Genomic DNA, 18,940 nt, shown 5'->3' with positions numbered 1-18,940 from the left:
GACCACAGCTGCAGGCAGGGCTCAGGATGAAGGGGAAACCACAAATTTATACAATTTACGTTATTTTCTGCTTGCCTTGTTTAGATGTTACTTCCGTGTTTTGAAAGATGCCTTTTTATATCTCTTTGCAAGGTTTTAACTCATTTAACAAACATCCTCATGGTTTCCCTTCTACAAAGTAATTCTTCATGCACTGGATAATATTTTTTTCCCCCTGCAATAGGTATATAATGGCTCCTTGCAATGTGAATTTAGCCCTCCTTGCTTGGAGAAGAGCTTTTATGGGTATGGCCGAGCAAGACTGGACAAGCTTTTATTGGGCTGGATGAGAAGATCTGTCTCTGTTGAAAGGTTTGACTGCAGTGGCTTTGTCAGTTTTCCCATGCTGGCACGGGGATAACAGATTAATACCATTGTCTTCTGAATGCTGAGAAGGGACAGACAAAAATGCTTCTTGTTCCTATTTTAAGTCCTGTTGTTCACTGAATTTTTAACATCCAGCATTTAGAGAGGAAACAAGACTAAATGAAGAGATGGGAGGCTGGCTCCCAAATGGACACAGGAGTTCAGGATTTTTCTCCCCACAGGCAAATATTATTGCTGGTTGCACACACACTCCAGGCATTGCCACATTTCAGAGCCTTGCTACCCAGCATCAACGCTCTTCTCATTTCAGAAGGGACTGGAGAAGTGTGATATAACAGCAGGGAAACAGGGCTAGGAGTCTAGAGGGGAGTGGGGCACGGAGGTGCCGTCTCAGGCTGATCTGAAGACAGTTTGTACGACCAAAAACTATTCCCAGGGCTCCCATTGTTCCCGTTGTTTTCTCTTTCTCTGAAAATCCTTGTGACTCATGAGCTACAACAAACAACTTTGTGCTTCAAGGAGTGAAGGGCTAACAGAGCCCACTGGAAGTGAGGAGGGAGCCCTGTGAGCGAGGCAGCTGAGACTGCCCCGGTGCGGGTATGAGGGTGGGTATGGCAGGGAGGGTAGGACACAGCTGCCAGGGCTGCAGTCAGGGAGGAAGAAGAGTGTTGAGCCAAAACCTGAAGACAACCTGTCATCTCACTGTCAGAAAGCACTCCCACACGTGGTGACCTGCTGCTGCCTGTCCTTTGGAGCACCCACGGCCGGCGCCTGCTATGGCGAGGTCACCACGGAGGGATCCCACACAGGTACTGTGTGTGTGAGGGAATCGGGGGAGGATTGCAGGTCTCTTGGGTGATGGAGGGAATGGATCAAATGTGAGATCTCGAATGCAGACTGTGATCAGTCCCTTCCCACCTTTCCCATCCGCCCTCTCTCTAATGACCATGGCATGTATTCCTGCATGGGCTTCGTTTTGAACAACCAGCTTTGCTTCTCTTACATTTTGTACCCACTGCCTTGCAGCGTGGAGTACTTTGGAAAGGTTTCTTTTTGCTAAAACTTCTTAGCAGACCCAAAAAAAAGAGATGTCAGTGCATATTTTATAAAATGCCATCCTATCCTGGGGCTGGGAGGAGGGACAGAGCTTGTCCCTCTGTCCCAGAGAGCAAGGCCTGAAAGCTCCGAGGTCAGCTGGGTGCAGATGGCAGGGGAGAATGTGTAATGGAATTCCTGCCAGCCCGGGAAGCGCCGTGTGCAGGGACACGGCTTGGCAGGCTCGGACCTACAGAACAGTCACTGGGAAAGAGTCCTTGACAGAGCACATGGAGTGGGAGCTGAATGATGGGGAGATTGTCAGCCACTTCACTGAGAGGGGTCTGTGAGTGAATCAGAGAGCCTGGAAATCGATGCAAGGATTGCGTGGAAAGGTGATGGAGAGGCTCTGAGAGGGGCTGGATGGTGATGGGGGAGAGGCAGAGGAGGAGGAGAAGGATGCTGGAAAGCAGCACAGCCTGGGAGCCCTTTGCTAGGAGAGGGATGGAGTTTCCAATGCCCATCATTCCTTCCTGTCATGGCAAGACACTGTGTGCCTGGGCATCTCCTCCCAGGAGCACATGTTTGTCTCTGAGGTTGTCCAAGTGTTGGACAAATGGAAGCAGGTCCGTGGAGAGCTCCTGGAGGTGCCTCACAGCTGTTGCAGGGCACAGGGAGAGGCTGCAGGGCTGTCAGTCCAGCACCACAAACTGGTGGGCTCAAAGGTTGGGGAAGTAGCAAAGATGGGTAATCCAAATGCCTGGCCTGTGAGATATGAGGGAGAGGGAAGTTTTCCCCATATGCTTTTTTTTGCCTGGGGTCTGAGGCTGCACAACCACGCTGACCCTGACTCTGTGTCCCTCTCATTTGGCAATATGAAGGCAAAAATACCTTGGGATTTTGCAGTTTTGTTTTCTTTTTCCCCATCTTTAAAGCTGACACTAGGAAAAGGGGAGGCTGGCCCTGGGCATGGGTGTGATGCATCTCCGAGCATCACTAAGCCTGCCTGAGGTTCCTGAGCAAGCAGAGGCAATAAAGGAACATCTTAGTTTGGCCTTTCCCATTGCTGGCAGATCGATAGGCAATAACCTGGATCCTGCTGCTGGGCTGGAAGGGGAGGACAGAGCCTGGCCAGGGCTGTGGTGGTGGCAGGGGGAGCAGGGTGCAGGGCAGCAGACAATTCGTCAGCTCCCACGGCCGGGGAGAAACAGTAAACACTCCTATTGAGGGAAAATTGCTTGTTTTCTGGTACCCAACTTTTTCTTCACCGCCAGGTCCTCGGTTCATCAGTGCCCAATTTATCCTTTATTTGGTTTTCATAAATAATTCAGAAGAGTTTGAGTAGAATAATTGAGTCTTTTCCCAACCCTAATCCCAGACAATTCAAAACAAAAAGACATTTAGATTACAATTTGAGCGTATTAGCTGTTGGGAGATTTCCAGACAACTGATCTGCTTTCCTTTACAATTTCTGTGCTGTTCTATCATTTCTAAAGTGTTTCTGCTTTGATAGTTAATAATTTGAGCATATCCAGTTCCTCATGAAAAGACAGAGGCGTCGCTGTGATAAAGTGCGGGCGCGCGCGCTGCCGTCGGATGGGCGAGCTTATCTGTTTTCCAAGAAGGACTAAATAAATGAAGTAGTGAGATTGCAAATCCAGCCTGCGATGCTCCTTATCTTCAGGGAGATAGATACAATCGTGCTTATTTGGCTTAAAATTAAAACTAAGCTGCCTGCGCCGATGAGAGCTGAAAAGCCAGAAGGGATGAATTTGGGGGAGGACTTAATGCAGGAAAACAGGAGCCTGGGATCTGCACCGTGCACAGGGGAGGAATTACACCCAGGGCTGGTCCCATTGTGGTGTTTTCCAGTGCCCAGGCTCTTGAGGTTGTGGAGGGGTTTGTGTCTGCTGAGGGTGTTGGGAAGCATTGGTAAGGCTGATCCTTGTCCAGAGCAGCAGGACACGGGCTGCTGGAGACATGACCCCAGCAAAGAGCTGAGAGCACTAAAGAAGTTTCCTGATAGCTGTAAGCAAAGGAAAATGAGTGAAGCTTGTGACACGAGGTTTGTATGGAGCTGTTGTGTTTCCTACCCATGGATGGCAGCCCCGGGGATGGCCAGGCCTCCCCAGTGGTGCTGCCAGCTCCTCCCTGGGTTGGTTGCATGACACGTTGCAGGCTTCTCCACCTCCCTCTTCATCAGTAGGAGGAGGGTGATGGGCCAGGATTTTGGTTTAGAAAAGCTGTTGGGTGCCCTGCACCTTTGGAAACCATTCCTACCTGGCTTTGCCCACAAATCCCAGGAGCACGTGTCTCCAGAACGGTGTTTTGTGTAACATCATTGTGCTGGTGCCAGGGGAAGTTTAGATGGGAATTAAGACAAATTTCTTCACTGAAAGGATGGTTAAGCCCAGGGTTCTGGTGGAATCACCACCCCTGGAGGTATTCAGAGGCCATGTAGATGTGGCACCTGGGGACATGGGTTAGTGGGGGCCTTGGCAGTGCTGGGTTAATGGTTGGACTTGATGATCTTAGAGAGCTTTTCCAACCTTAGTGATTCTGTGGTTCAGTGGGTTCTGTGGTGCTGGTGGCCAGGACAGGGAGGTGGCACTGGTCCCCATGCTGCCCTCAGCCTGTGTGGTTCAGGGGAGCATCTCATCCCCCAAAGCCAGGTGATCCAAGGAAGGACACTTAACTGGGGTTTGCATTGTCCTCATTGGAACTGGGCACCAAAACTGGGTTATGGAGGTGCTGTTTGCCCAAGCTGTGACCTGTCAGTGCAGGGCTGGCAAGAACAGGGTGTATTTCTGTGCTGTGTTGTAGAAAATGAGCTACAGCAGGGTTCCTGTGCTTGTTTGGATACACAGGCACAGCGCTGGAAGGACTATGATATATCCCATATCCATTCTCATGTTTAATTAATGCCTATTTTAATACTTTTTAAAAAATCTCTCACTCTGGCAGTGTATTAAAAGGTTACTCTGGTATCTCTAGCGCTGCTTTTGTAGCACATAGAGACTTAAAGGACCATGATCTTTCCCAAACTGAGCCTAATCCTGCCTGTAGTATATAGGCAGTTAATTATGTTTGTTGAAGGATGCAGTGAGACTGTCTGACCAATTCAAATCAGGTTTATATAGACACAGTCAAAAATGTCTCCAAGCAGCTGCATCAGGAGGAAAGCACCAGGAAAAATCAAAGAGGTCCCAACATAGCAAAGGTTGTTTATATATTGTATTTAACTCTAATTGGGTTAGCAGCTGAGACTCTGAGGATTAAACAAACTGACCTAAATACTGGTCTCAGTGGTCTTAGTTAGTGTCTAGTTTCCTGCCTCTCAGCCGATTTGGGTTCCCAAATACTCTCCAAAGCATGTTATTTTTGTATCAAAAAATGTGAAACTATGTTGTATTATTTCTTGTGGTTCTGACACAGCAATACTCTTTTGGAGAATAGACTCTGTGAAGAGATTAAACAACATCTGAAGAAAACATCTGATCCATCCTGGCCTCGTGGAAGGAATGCAGAAGTAGCAGGGATGGAGTGGATGGAGCGAGATGGTGTCCAGGCAGGATTGCTGGCACTGGCAGTTATTATTCCAGCTAATAGCAGATGGTAGAGAGGAGAAATCATCCATTTTCATTTACAATTTATTTTTATGCTGCAAGAAGCAGGATTGCTCTAGTCATTGCTGTCAGGCAGCCCTCTGGAAGGAAAACCTTATTTACCGTGAGCGATATTTTTGGAATGAGTTTTTCATCCTAGTATATTGGGAGAAGATGCTGCAGGGCCAGCAGTGAGATGGAAAATGAGCCCATTTACTGACTGAAGGGCTGGAGGATGTTCCTGAAGGAGGGGTCCGGTGTCGATCTCACAAGGGGTTTGTTGGGTCAGGACACATCTCGGTGTGTTTGGCTGTGGATGGGTGAGCAGCACTTAGGTCACCTTTTAGCCAGTTATTTTCCACCTTCAGCTGTTGGCTGTCCCTGCTTGGGACGATGAGGGGACATGATGGGGAGCTTGAGGCAGTGAGGTGACGGGACATGAGGTTCTCAGGGTGATGAGGTAACCACAGTGGGGACACGAAGGTGCTCAGCGCAGCGAGGTGACATGAAGAGGACACAAAGATGCTCAGGGTCACGAGGTGATGTGGTGGGGACATGAAGGTGATTGGGATGGTGTGCTCTTTGTCCCCTGCAGCTTTTCATGTCAAGAACGTCATTTCCCTTCCCTCAGGAGGGCTGAGTGCGGAGAAGCCCAGTTGCAAAATGACACGCTGGAGCCGTAGCAGTGGTGATGCAAACCCCCACTGCGCTGTCCCCCAGCCCCTGCCAGACCCCTTCACTCAGGGTGGGTTTTCCTCTGGTGCAGGTTTTCCGCACGGATCTGATAACGGCCATGAAGATCCCTGACTCCTTCCAGCTGAGCCCTGACGAGTACTACGTCCTGGCTGATCCCTGGAGGCAGGAGTGGGAGAAGGGTGTCCAGGTGCCGGCAAGTGCCGAGGCCATCCCTGAGCCTGTGGTCAGGTAAGTGAGCACGGTCCCCTCTGTGGGATCCCCTCTGCCTTGGTGGGGTGCACACACTCAGGGGGCATGCAGAGGTGATGCATGGGAACTGGGCTTGCACAGGGACGTGCAGGGACCTCCCACTGCACCCTGAAAAGTCCCTCTCGTGTGCCTGGCTTTTTTTGGGCAGTAGCCAGGCGGGCCAGCTCCTTGCTTCCTCTTGGTGGGGGAATTTTCGAAAAGATCCGATAAAATCAAGGGGAGGATAAAAAAGTACCAGCAGAAAACCACCCAGAACTCCAGCCTCTGCCTGGCTGGCTGATGCCTCTCTGCCTAGAAACACGTGGCTGTACCGCTGGTATTTCACGGCAGGGGAGCAGGAGTTGGCCCTTAAATTAAAAACTTCCCTCTTTACTATGTTTGTGTGGATTGGAAACGTGCTGGGCATGCTGAGATTCGGGGCTTGGGAAAAGGAGCCCAGCGAATAGAGAAGCATCTCCCAGACCTTGTAGAGACGACGTCTGTCAGCCGAGATCGGGGGCTCATTAGCTATTTTAAAATAGGGAACTGGGTTCTAAAATAGACACTTAAACAGCTGCTCAGGCAAAAGAGAAACGTGGGGGAGCTGCTACCCGCTCGATGTGTATGTGGGATTATCCCAGGGCAGTGGCCAAAGCTGTGGGGGAGAGGCTGGTGCTGCTGCTGGGGTGAACTGGGCAGGTTGGGAAGGGACCCTGAAACTCTCAGGGTGGGATCCAAAACTCCCTGCAGGGTTTGCAGGAGCTTTGGAGCTGCGGTGTGTGCCTTGGTGAGGTGTGAACACTGCTGGAGCAGGGTGCCTGGGTGGTGCTGGGGCTGCTCTGGGAGCGGGGAGGCTGCAGGGGGGGGTGTTTTGCCCGGGGATTGGGGCAGGGAGCAGAGGCCGGCGGAGGCTCCGCTTGTCCCACAGCAACAGCAGCTGCTGCTGCAGCTGCCGACCCCGCTTCTGAAGTAAACTTTTGTGTACGCTCCCCTTCCTCCCCCGGGGAAAACAGAGAAAGAAATGAAACTTTAATGAGTCTGAACACATCAAAAGGGAAGTTGTAAAGGGGGCTGTTGAGTTGATTTAATCCTTGGGAAAGAAAAAAAAACCAACCCCAAACCAGAAAATAAAAAAAAAAAAAAAAAAAAAAAAAAAAAGAGAGGGGGAAAAAAACACCCTGTGTGTGGAATATCTTTTTTTAGTTGTCTTAGATAGCTAACCACAGGCTGGCCTTGCCAGTGCTCTGCTCCCCAGCTGAGGGCTCGTGCCAGGGCTGTTTCCAGCCAAAAAGTGGTCTTGGTGCTGCCTGGGCTGGCAGTGCCCATTTAGGTCCAGCCTGGCAGTGGCTGTCTGTAGGGTGGGGTTTGGCAGACCTCACAACCAGGAGCTGCCAGGGCACAGGACAGGCTGAAAATGTGCCCTGCTGCTTGTCTGCAAGCTCTTAATTTTGGGGGTCCTGGGGCAGCTCTGCTAGTGCCGTGTGTTGCCAAGCATGGATATTCCTACAGTCACTCCTGGCGCAGGTCATCCCTCCCACGTCCCCATCTCACTCTGTCTCGCTCTGGCACCAGCCCTTTCCTGATATCTTTCGCGTTTTTCAGGCCACTCTTGTGTCTTCTCTCAGTCCTCTCCTCAAGACAAAGCATTATTATTTTGAGCTTCCATCCAAGGCTGTGTTTGCTGGAGTTGTGAACACGTTTGTCAGTCCTCAGGCTTCCCCTGGTTTCACCCACGTCGCCACAGGGACGTGCCCACATCTTCTGGAGGGGACATCCTGGTGCTGCCCACTCACCTTGAGTGTGAGGTTTCACTTCCACCATCAGATTCTTCTCTGAAGAATTTCCTAATTCTTGGGGTTATTTTGCTTATGTGGTTATTCTCAATCTCAGCACGATTCCAGAATCCTTGATGCGTTGCCTCCTGCAATGGTTCCACCTCTTTCTTCAGTTCCTCAATACCATTTGGTGTTTAAGCCTTTCTCTCCAAAGAGTTTGTTTTATTTTTGAAGTCTGATAATGTGTATCATGGATATTAGAAAGAAACTCTTCCCCTTGAGGGTGCTGAGGCCCTGGCACAGGTTGCCCAGAGCAGCTGTGGCTGCCCCATCCCTGGGAGTGTCCAAGGCCAGGCTGGACAGGGCTTGGAGCAACCTGGGCTGGTGGAAGGTGTCCCTGCCCATGGCAGGGGGTAGAACTGGGTGATCTTTAAGGTCCCTTCCATCCCAAACCATTCTATGCTTCTCAAATCTGACCCATTCTCTGTGACCTCTCGAAGATACTTATTGCTGGCTCCATCACTCCCAGCTAATCTCAGGTGGATTTCTGCAGCCCCTCTGGTTTGCACCATGCCCTGCTCATCCCAGGTTGCTCCAGGGATGCTCTGGGATTGTGCTGCTTACCCAAAGCCTTAGCTTCCTTGGAGTTCTTTCCTCTCCCGTTGCTCTGTCTGTCTGTCCTGCACCATGTCCCATCTGCCTGGAACCATCTCTCTTTGCTGACAGGACATCAAGCAATCCTGAAGGACTTTTTCCTCAGACTGATGCCTGTTTGGGATATTTTACCTTCACTAGTGTGATGTGAGTGGAATGAAGAGCTCATTTCACAGCAGCATCCCAGGGGGACAGGCAGTGACACTGCCAGATTTGTTTTGGTCAGGACAGCATCTCTCCACATGCTGCTCTCCCTCCCAAAGCATCCCTGCCCTCAGTGTTTTCCCACTTGTGTCATGATGTGAGAGTTGCAGGTGGAGAGGGCAGCGTTGGACTGCCAGGGACAGTGCAGACTGCAGTTGCTTTCCTATCTCCAGGGTTAGACAACTCCCTCTTGCAGCTTGCCCTGCGTTGGAGAAGTGTCAAGTGTTTTTTTCACAAGAGATGACTGTATTTCATCTGCCTAAAGAGAGCAGCCTTAAAAGGCCTTACAACTCCATTTACCTCTCTAGTTTAATTGCTTTAATTCACCCCAGTCTCCATCCCAGGTGATGGATGAGCAGGTACCTCTCTGGTCCCACCTGAGCTGCTGTTTTCACTCCCACCCTGTGGCTGCTGCCCCATGGCCTGAGCATCACTTCCCCCCTTTGCTTCCTTAACTTTCCATTTTCCCTATTCAAACCAACAAAAAATACACATAAACCCAGCAGATCCTCTCTGTGTCACATATGGACCATCCAAATTCCTTTACTCTGCTGAAAAAAAATCCCAGCACTGATGTTTTCTGTAGACTGGAGATGCTGAGCCCAGCAGTCGCCTCTCTTCCTCACTTTGCTTTCCCCCCACCTCAGAGGTGTGACAGAGCATCCTGCCCTTAGAGAGGGATGCCCTTGGTAATCCAGTCCTGATGTTGCCAATTCTGACAGCCGCTTCCATGGGAAATTCCTAGAGGGAGGCAGCAGGGGGGAGAAGCCACCAGAGCCCCAGGAGCTGGCGAGCAGGCAAGCACTGCCTGCAAAATGATACCCAGCCCATCATCCCGGAGCCCAGGGCTCTGATTCCTGGGCTGAGCCATCGCCAGCCAGCGGATTGTGCTGTGGAGTGTGCGGGAATTGCTTCCTGCTCCAGAGGAGGGGTCTTGTTCTCCGAAAGGTGCTGCCGTTTACGCAGCCGCTGCTGCTCTTTTCATCTCCCGCCTGGGCGCTTGGAAACCAGCTCTCCCTGCCCGCACCCTGCCTCGAGGTTTTGTGCCTCCAAAGCTGAAAATTAGATTTTTGAAACGTCTTGTTTTTACTGGAGCTCTAAAATGTCAAAAGCTGGGGGTGAGGCAGAAGGGAAAGAGCTGTATTTTAAGGAATGCTTTCCCCAGAAAGCAGCTGTCTCAAAATGCCTCTGCTAAGAGCCACCTTAAACTCAAGGGTCCTTTCTAGGTTAGCACAAATCACAGTGCAGTTGTGAGGAAAACGGTGGGGGAAGAGGTGCAGCATCTCTTGGTGTGGTGTCCCGGGAGGCAGAGATGCTGCCGGTGGCCACCTGCCTGCCAGGGTGTTTAGGCAGTGCAGGAGATGAGCTGTTTCCTCTCCGTGATCATTTCTGGCTCATTGCTGCTGAAAAGGGTTTTGTTTTGTATGGTGACATGTCTGAGAATTGCCCAAAGCTTGAAGGGCTCCAGTGTGGTGATAAAAGCTGCTTGCAGTCAGATGGGAGCAGAGGAGGGAGTAGTGGAGGAGTTTCCCTCCCAGCAGGCAGGCTGGCATCCTCTGCCCATGGGTCTCCCGGTCACCCACCTGGGATGTGGGTGGTGGTGACGCTCCACCCCAGGGGTAACAGGACATACCTGTGCTAGACCCCATCACCAGAGGATCCCCACTGGCTTTCTGGGACCAGAGATGAGCCTCACAGCCCCTGTGTGAGCCCTGCAGTTGTTTTACACTTGGGCAAAGTGAGGCACAGAGATTTACACCATAAGTCAGTGGCAGAGCCGGGTGCAAGGTCCCAGTGTGGTGTGGGGTGCAGTTGGGTGCTGGATGCAAAGCTGCCCCATCTCAACACAGTTTGAGTTTAAGGATTATTAAACAGGATAAAGTAAGGGTATTTGCCAGTTTTGGAGCATCAGAGCTGTGGGTACCTCTCGTGTTGTAAATGGGAAGGAGATGCTTCAGGTGAGCTGTGTCTACCCAGAGTCACCCTGTGATAAACCCAAAGGGAAAGTGGGCTTTGCTGGTTTGCCATGGGTGCTCGTAGGAGGCTGTGAAGCCCTCTTTGCACAGTTGGGTGTGCCAGGATGAGACCCAGGCTCGTCCCTTCCCACTGATGCCAGTACCAGTGCTGATGCTGGGGGACCGTTGAGCTCACACAGCAGAGCACCCCTTCATAAAGCAGCAGCATCTACGTGGGATTTTATGCACCTGTACAGGTTTTATTTCCTGCTTTATTCAATGATTTAATGTTTTTGGCATGTGGCTCCTTCCCCAGGCTGACAGGGATGTAAGCAGGATCTCGAGGTGGCTCTTGGATCTCGCATTAAGCCACATTAGTATGTGCTGTAGATTCTGTTTCCTGTGAATTTGCACACAGCGGGAGGACGAGCAGGAAGGCTGCTTCTTGCTGGCAGGCTTCCCAGATATTCTTGGCATTGCAGATCTATACTTGCATCGTCGCTGTGGCCCTGTTTTAACAGAAAACAGAAAGTGCTGTGGCAACAGGAAGGCACAACCTCGGCGAGTACCAGCTCGGCGATGGCGGCGGCACCGGCGCAAACGCCGTCTGCCACGTCGCACGGTGGCTGTCCCTGCCCTGCCCTCCTCCCTCAGGTCCCCTCCGCCCCTCTCCTCTGATGGCCACGCACAGAGGTCGAGCTGGGCGCACATCAAGGTGGTGCAGGGCTCCTGTGCCCGGGTCATGGTGGTGTGGGGCTGCCCAGTCGGTGTTCATCTCCCTTGAGCTCTGCTGCTCTGTACTGGACTCCAGACCCATAAGGAGTTGCCTTCACATCTCCAGGAGTTCCAGCAGCTCTTTCAGAGGGTTCAGAGTTGCTGGCAGGTCGTGGTTTTGCAGCAGCAGCATCATCAGAGGAGGATCCCCGAGGAGCAGGTGGAGATGAGTGCACCGGGGCAGGGAGAAGAATTAACTGGGGCACCAGTAGTGGGTTAGGACTGGGACACATCCCTGCCCCCCATCTTGCAGTGAGCAGGCAGCTTGGCTCATCCCAGCAGGGCTGGGTGCTGCATCCAGAACACCCAGTCCTGGGAGGGAGCAATTCCAGCCAAGGGAGAAAATCCCACAGGGAGCAGCCTCTGCTGCGTGTGGAGCGTGGTAGCCCGAGGAGCTGTGGCCAGGCTGGCCTGGCAGCAGGGTGGCACGGTGCAGATGTCCCAGCAATGTGTGGACGTCACCTCTCCCTCTCCCTGGCGTGCAGCAGGAGCCCTGGCTGGCAGCCAGGCTGGATCCTTGCTGCTCCCAGCCCTGTGTTCAGTGTGTACTGCATGAACCAGCACACTTTGTTCTCGAGTGGTGAGATTGGACTTCCTTTCCTCGGTCGGCAACGCAGGCTGGCTGTTGACTCATCAGCAGCTTCCCTTGGGCTTTGCTGCAGAAGGGGCAGGCAGGATTCTGCAGCAGTTTGAGTAGCTTTTGGAGCAGAGCTTTTTTTTTTTTTTTAACATAATCCTTTTTTTTTTTCTTTCCCCCCCCCCCCCTTTTTTTTTTTTTCCTTCCCTCCAGCTCATCACGAAAAATGTGTGAGTTTGGAGCTTGCAGATGGCATGCTGGTGATTTTACAAAGGGCTATTTCTCGGGTTGGTTATCCCCATTCTGTGGCTGCCTGCCCTTAAATATGCCTGGGTTCTGGTATGCTCCAGAAATACATGTAACACTTCCCTTTCAAGATCTGAGAGTGTGCTCTGATCAAAAGAAATGAGAATCCTAACTTCCCTAAATGTTTAGATCGCAAGCCCTGGGACAGGGGAGCGTGGGGAGAGGAAAGCTGGCTGCCTGCCTGCTCCTGGGGACCCCCACAGTGACACCTGGCCACGGGGAGGATGGGCTGGCTGGTGGCACCAGTCCAGGGCAGCAGAACAACCCCAGTGATGTGACATCAGTGAGTTCCCTCTGCCACTGGCACAGGGAGGATTCCAGTCAGATCTGCTCAGGCAACCCTTGTCCCTGCAGGCAGTGGGGAGGGCTGGGTCGTGCACAGAGTGGCCTGTCCTGCTGGTGGACACTCCTGGAACTCTCCCAGGACAGCAGTGGTGCCTGGGCAGTGCGGAGGGTGGTGCAGTGGAGAGTTGTGAGCTCATGCCCGGTGCCCACAAGTGCTTTGCAAAGGAGTAAGTGTGATTTACTCTACCTCTTATCGTCCTCAGTTCTGGTTTGCTCTCTGCTTGACAAGATCTTGTGTGGCCTTTCAGCAGGTCCTCACCTTTATTGGTTTGCTGCGGGAAATGTATTAATCCAGCCTGTTCTTACCTTGTTCCCAGCCACTTGGACTTATATTCTGAATGTTTGCTAATCCTCCCAGTGGGTGCCTGTGGTTTATGCTGGATCCAGCACACAGAAAGTCAAGTGTATTTCAGCAGCAAAGGTATAGAATGAGTGAGCTTGATTTCCCACTGCTCTGTAACGAGGTTTACAGCTCTTGGGACCAGCTCCAGTTTGGTACAGCTTTGGGAGCCTCCCCATCTCGCTCCATCACCTCTGCTCCCCATCCAGAACCACGGATTTAGCATCTAGCCAGGCAAACCCCAGCAGCTCTGGTTGCTGGGCTTGCAACCACAGCAGTAATTAAATCACCTCTTAGTGATTTAGTGCACCTTGGGTCCCCACTGAACAAGGAACTATAATTTTTAAGTGCTCTTCAGAGTGATGGGAGGAGCGGGACAGCCCGGCAGCAGGAATAGCTGCTTGGTTCTTGGTGCTGCTGTGGATAATCCTGTTGAATTTAGGTGAAGCCTGTGCTGCTGGAAAGTGAGCATCCCTGTGCTCCCAGGACCTTGGGGAGGTGGAGGAGAGCTGGTAGGTGGTTTTTTTCAGTGCACTTGAAGAAGATCTGGAAAATCTGATCTAGTTGAAGGTGTCCCTGCTTGTGGAAGGAGGCTTGGACGTGGTGACCTTCAGAGGTCCCTTCCAACTCAAACCATTCTAGGATTCCATGAAGTGCACCCAGGCCAGCATAGCTGCATGTGGAAGGTGCAGGAGGGAGGTTGATCCCTCCTGGTTTTCTGGGATGGGCTGTGAGCTGCTTGGAGTGACTCAGCATCGGAACTGTTCTCATGTGTTCCAGGGTTCAGCGTTAGTGCAGCGATCCAGAACACATTAAAGGAGTCTGGATGCTGCCTTTTCACATTCCTCAAAGCTTTGCTTTCCTCGGGCTGGGTTTGTGTCAGGAGACCCATGTGGTGACACCGTGCTGAGGATGGGAATCGCCTTCTTTGTGCCCTTGTCTGTGTTTTGAGCTCTCAGATGCTCAGCTCTGGGAGCAGCAGTGTCAGGGGCACTTGGCCAGTTCCTGACCTGCTGTGGCTCATGCTCAGACCGTGGCAGGTGCAGAGCTGCCACCATTGCTCACATCTTGTGCCTCTGGTCCCCATTAGGAGGTGGATACAAAGGCAAGTGGAACTGTCTGTGTTACTGAAGAAATTGTGCAAACATTATCTGTCTGGGATAATTAATTCCAGATGCATTAATGTTAGTAGTTTGGCTTAAGTTACATAAAGAAGCAACATTTTTTTGTCTTTTTATATCCAGAAAACACACACTCAAGTGTCCCTGGCTTCCCTAGTAGCAATTCCAAGATATATACTGCTTAAATGGAAGAGAGCAGAATGCTGGCAGCCTGTGGGCTGGGTTGGGAGAAGGTTGGTGTGTGACATGGGTCCCTGAAGGGCCACCAGGTAGGTCAGTGATGTTCTGGGAGGAGGAGGAGAGCAGCACCTATGGGTGTTGGGGCTGAGGCTGGCTCTGCCCTGACTGCCTGTGGGGAGAAGATGCTGCCTGAGCATCCTCTGCAGCTGCCTTGAGGCTGGAGGCTGCTGGGTTTGCTGGAATTCAGAGCCAAAGAGCAGCACAGGCTGTGCTCTGTCCCAGCAACAGGGTACAGTCCCCTCCTGCTGCCTTCAGCATTGCTGTAAGAACTGAATGGCCCAGAGAGAAAGAGGGGAAAGGAATATGGGGAAGGTCCTTGCACAGCACTGGAAATTGTGTGTGTATTTTGCTCTCAGCCCAGACACCGCTTTTGTCTAGTCAACCAGAAAAACATCTGCATGTTGTTGTTCCAGCCAGCCCACCAGCAAACCACTGCCCAGCCACTGCTGTGTCCCTGCAGCCGTGGTTTGCTTCCCACAGGAGTGTGGAGATGAGCCCAGCTGTGCCACAGTGCCCGTCCTCTCCTCTGCCTTGGGAAGGCGGGCTCTGCCCTGCACCTGAGTGCTTCTGCACCAGGTCCCTGCTCCCCTCTGCATCGGGAGGATTTGCTGGGCACCGAGTCAGGGCTGCAACTTAAATAATTCATTTGTTGAGCTGAATCTCGGGGAGATTTAGGCTGGAATATAAACGTGAGGAATGCAGGGACATCAGCGCTCCGGTCTTTCTCTAGTCTGCCGGGTATCAGGCTTTTTATGTGGTGATAAACAGCTCAGAAACGGAATTGGAAAAGCTGTCTGGGTTTCACAAGATGGCTGTTTAGTGCCTCCTGTTCACTTGTTTTCCTCTTTTTTATCACATCAAAGAAGAGTGAATCACTTTCTCCTTAGAGGATTACATTATTCCAGAGGCCTGGAAGGACCCACTATGGTTACAGGCTGTTACTGGAGGAGATTTTAGATGGGTGGGGGGAAAACTGAGCATATTTTTTATTGCACCTGCTAATTGTGATTTGGAGGTTCAGCTGCATTTCTGTAAAACTTCCAGATGCTTTAATGTTAGTAGCTTGGTTAGTAGTGTTAGTAACCTGCCTGTGTACATCCTAAACTGCCAGCAGCTCGGGAGGGGTCCTTAATGTTCTGCACAGAAATAGGACTGTCACAGGGGCATTTCCAAGCCCAGAGAGAGAGACCTTGAACAGTCCCAGAGCCCAAAGGAGTTTCCCAGCCATGGTGCTGGTCACGGATCGGACACTCCCGATGGCTGGGGGTGTTTTAAAAGCCGATAATGGTAATTTCTGATGTTCACTGGGCAGCACCGAGTGTCGGAATTCAGCGGGGAAAGAGAAGGGCGTCAGCTGAGGGGACGGTGGGTGTAGCTGAGCTGGGCCAGCAGGGTCCCTGAGAGGTGCTGGGGTCCCTGCCGCATCCTGTGGTCCCTGCCTGGTCCCTGCCGCATCCCCAGCCAGCGAGGGAGGGATGGGGTGTGCAGGGATAGGCATTACGTCACCTGGAGCTGCACTCACTGGCTGCCGGCACCCGGAGGGCAGGACGCTGCTGCAAGCAGCATTAACCCCTTCCTGAGCATCCTCCGTGCCACTTGGGCAGCACAAAGGGACCCTCCCGGGGCTGAGCGTTGGCCCCTGGTGTCTGTGCAGTCAGGGGGTGCCTTCTGGGCACGGCTGCTCCTGTTGCTGGAGCTTTGGGGAATCCTCCCGGCGCCAAATCCCGCTGCTTTGTTCCCCCCGAAACTGCCGCGAAAGCCGAGCGAGAGCTTCGGAGCTGAACCAGGCGTTTGCTGCCTGCGTAGGTTTTGGGGACAAGCCCTTCACAGAAGGTTTAGGTTGCACCCAAGGGCAGTACCAGCCCAGCCACGTGCAGCAGCAGCAGTGGGGACCATCAGCCCCCACAGATTCCCCTTCCCGGGCCCAGCCCTGACCTAACGTACGTAGGAATTTTCGTGGATTTGCAGAGGCTGTTGCCAAATCTTGAGGGGGTTTTGGCTCCAACAGCCAATAAGGAAATACTGCAAATCCTTTATTTTCTGCACAGAGTGGTCCCAGCAGTGCCATCTGATTCTGCTCAGGTTCTTGTTTGTTTTAAAATGAAAGGGTTTGGTGACAGTGGCCTGTCAACATACTCTGTGTCATTGTCACCTCTCTCCTCCCTGGGACCAGCCACCTCCAGCCCTTTCTCTGCTCCATCTGCAGGAGGATGTGTTGGCAGACCCTGGGTACCAGTGTGGTCCCTCCTGTGGGCTCCAGGGGCTCTGCTTACAGGTGACTTGTGCCAGGGGTGACAGCAGGATGCCCACAGGGCTCTGAGCTCTCCAGCACCCTGTGCTGGTGACCAGGGTGCTGCAGATGTTACCTGGAGTATCTTCAGTCGAGGAGGGGAGGGCTGAAGTGCTCAGGTACCTGTTAGCACCAAAACCTGGATCCTGAAGATGCTTTCAGGCTCATCCAGCCGGTCCAGCCAGCTTGCATGCAGGTCTGAACATCAGGCCAGTTAATTTGAAACCCAACCACTTAATATCTTCTTGGCATTCCCTTTCTTCTTTGAACCCAGCTTTGGGAGTACAGTTTTTGGCTCCTGGTTTTATAGACTTTACTAGAAGCCATAAAAATGCAATAAGTAGGCGTAACATGGTCAGTAAATCCGTGTGTGGGTACGCTGAGGGTCACAGAATGTTGTGTGTGGGTTGCAGCTCGTTATTGTGACCATCCACCACTATCTCCAACCCCATCCTTCACCCTTATACCCCCAGGCTCTTTTCCTAACACCTTCAGTTCTGCTCTGCTGTGGAGAAGCAGCAGCATCTATAAAATCTGTTAGCTTGGGTTCATAGGAGGATGGGGCATCTGGTCCAAATGGCCTGCTAGATACTGTTTTCATAATCAGAAAGTGAAAATCATCCTTTAAATTGGCCTTTTAAAGTTGTCTCGTGTGCTGCAGGAGAACTCCCCTGTGAGCAGAGCTGGCGGTAGGAGCAGTATCAGCATCCACTGGAGGTTGCTGGCAGAGTTATCTTTCCACTGACTTTCCTAAGCTGATTTATTTATGGACACTGGGCAAGACTAATTTAGACTGGAATGGAGGTAAAGAAAAGATGACTGACTAAAGCCTTTGCTGTAATAAAATTAAGTGTTTTCAGATGAGAAACACTAGGCAGGATTAATTATTTCTATCTGGTATATTAAAAGCATATAGAAAAAAATGCCTTCTCCCTTCAGCCAAGTGAAGCATTCAGTTTACAGAGATCATTAACCATGGGAATTTGCTGAGTATATTTTATTACTGTGTAATCTTCTCCAGGGATGGATGTGATCCTCAGGAGTGTTGGGGTCCACTTACTCCTTTTCCTCAAGTGCCCTTGAGACCCACTTTCAGACTAATGGCCTCAGGTTTGTTGTGCTTTTCAGGCTGATCCCAATTTTCAGCCCTTTGTTTAAATGAGCCTTTGATTGATACAGAATTTTTTTAAAATATCGTGTTTCTGACTGGATAAATAAAGGAGTGAATGCTCCTCCAGTGTAATCGAGCTCCTGCAAATGGTTTGGCTCTTGGTGGAGGCTTTGCCTCCATGATTCCTCACCCTGATGCTGCAGGGAATTTGGGAGGGTTGCTGGCATGTGTGCAAACTCCTCATCACCCAGCCTGGGTTTCTTTTTGTCTACTGAGCAGCTATTTGGAAACTTGAGTATTTCCAAAGGGATTAAACCTTGTTCCTGCACGGAAGTGGAGCCCTGGTGACATCCCCAGCTCTCAGGGCCCAACAGGAGATGGGCAGGAGACACTGCTGAGGGTGGCCCCCGTGGTTTGTTCCCTTTTTTCCTGCTGTGTCTCCACTGGGCAGCACAAAGCTGGCAGCTTTCTGGGCTAAGTTTCTTGGTGCTGTTGGAGTTGAGGAGGGGTGCACAGCTTGGTCTGTTTTCTGTATTGCTGTAAGGCAGGGCATGGACTTCTCCAAAGGACTGCTCTCGTGTATTAAATTGTAGGATCTGTCCCTTCCTAGCCCAAGGCACTGTCACTGCAGTCACTGATCTTTATACCTGAACACCAAGAAGCCCTCTGCAGGTGTGTTAACTTGTGTCAGGAAGGAGTGAGCTGCTTTACAGGAGCATGATTTTACCCACTAAAGCAAGGCCAGGAATTGATGGGAGGCTGTGCAGCTCTGGGCATCACGTCCCGCTTGGTCTTCCCAGAGGCTCGGGGTGTCCCATGTGAGCCTCAGCATCTGGCAGCCTCCAGCTCCCCTGGGGATGGGAGGGGATGCTCATGGGAGCAGGCACAGCCTCTCATATGGTTTGCTGAATTGTTTGCAAGCCAGGAAAACCTCTTGTTTAAGTGCTGGGGATGAGTCAGGAGGTTGATCTGGACCAGGCTTCCAGCGGGTCTTCGTGGGGTTATACAAGCTGCTCACTGTATGACAAATAATTTAGCAGTTATTTCAGTTTCTTCATTTCTGACCTCCTCCATTTGCTGATATTTGAAATGGTGAGAATATGGCACAAATGTGTCCCAGCATCCCCAAGCCTGAATTAACTCCAGGAGATCTAGCCCGTGCTGCCTGCTCAGTGTGGGGGCATGAGGTCATGCCCGTGGAGGGGAGACTCCAAAAGTAAAGTCTAGTGGTCCTCTTGAGAAAATACATTTCATATTAATCCTTATTCCTTGTAGGACCAATAACTAGTAATGGAAAGAGGCTGCTGAGTGCTGCAGC

General features: G+C 51.5%; 1 protein-coding gene across 1 annotated transcript in view; it reads left to right on the top strand.

Annotated features, from left to right (window-relative positions):
• JADE2 (jade family PHD finger 2) overlaps positions 1-18,940 on the top strand; it is a 70,463-nt gene that overhangs the window by 14,076 nt on the left and 37,447 nt on the right. The window contains 1 exon segment of the mRNA XM_050312402.1: positions 5,773-5,930. Within this exon segment, the coding sequence (XP_050168359.1) occupies positions 5,773-5,930 (158 nt within the window).

This window comes from Myiozetetes cayanensis, unplaced genomic scaffold (assembly GCF_022539395.1).
Source record: "Myiozetetes cayanensis isolate MyiCay16 unplaced genomic scaffold, myiCay2020 scf17, whole genome shotgun sequence".
NCBI lineage: Eukaryota > Metazoa > Chordata > Aves > Passeriformes > Tyrannidae > Myiozetetes > Myiozetetes cayanensis.
The sequence above is the reverse complement of the archived record's forward strand: the minus strand, read 5'-3'. Positions and strand labels throughout refer to the sequence as shown.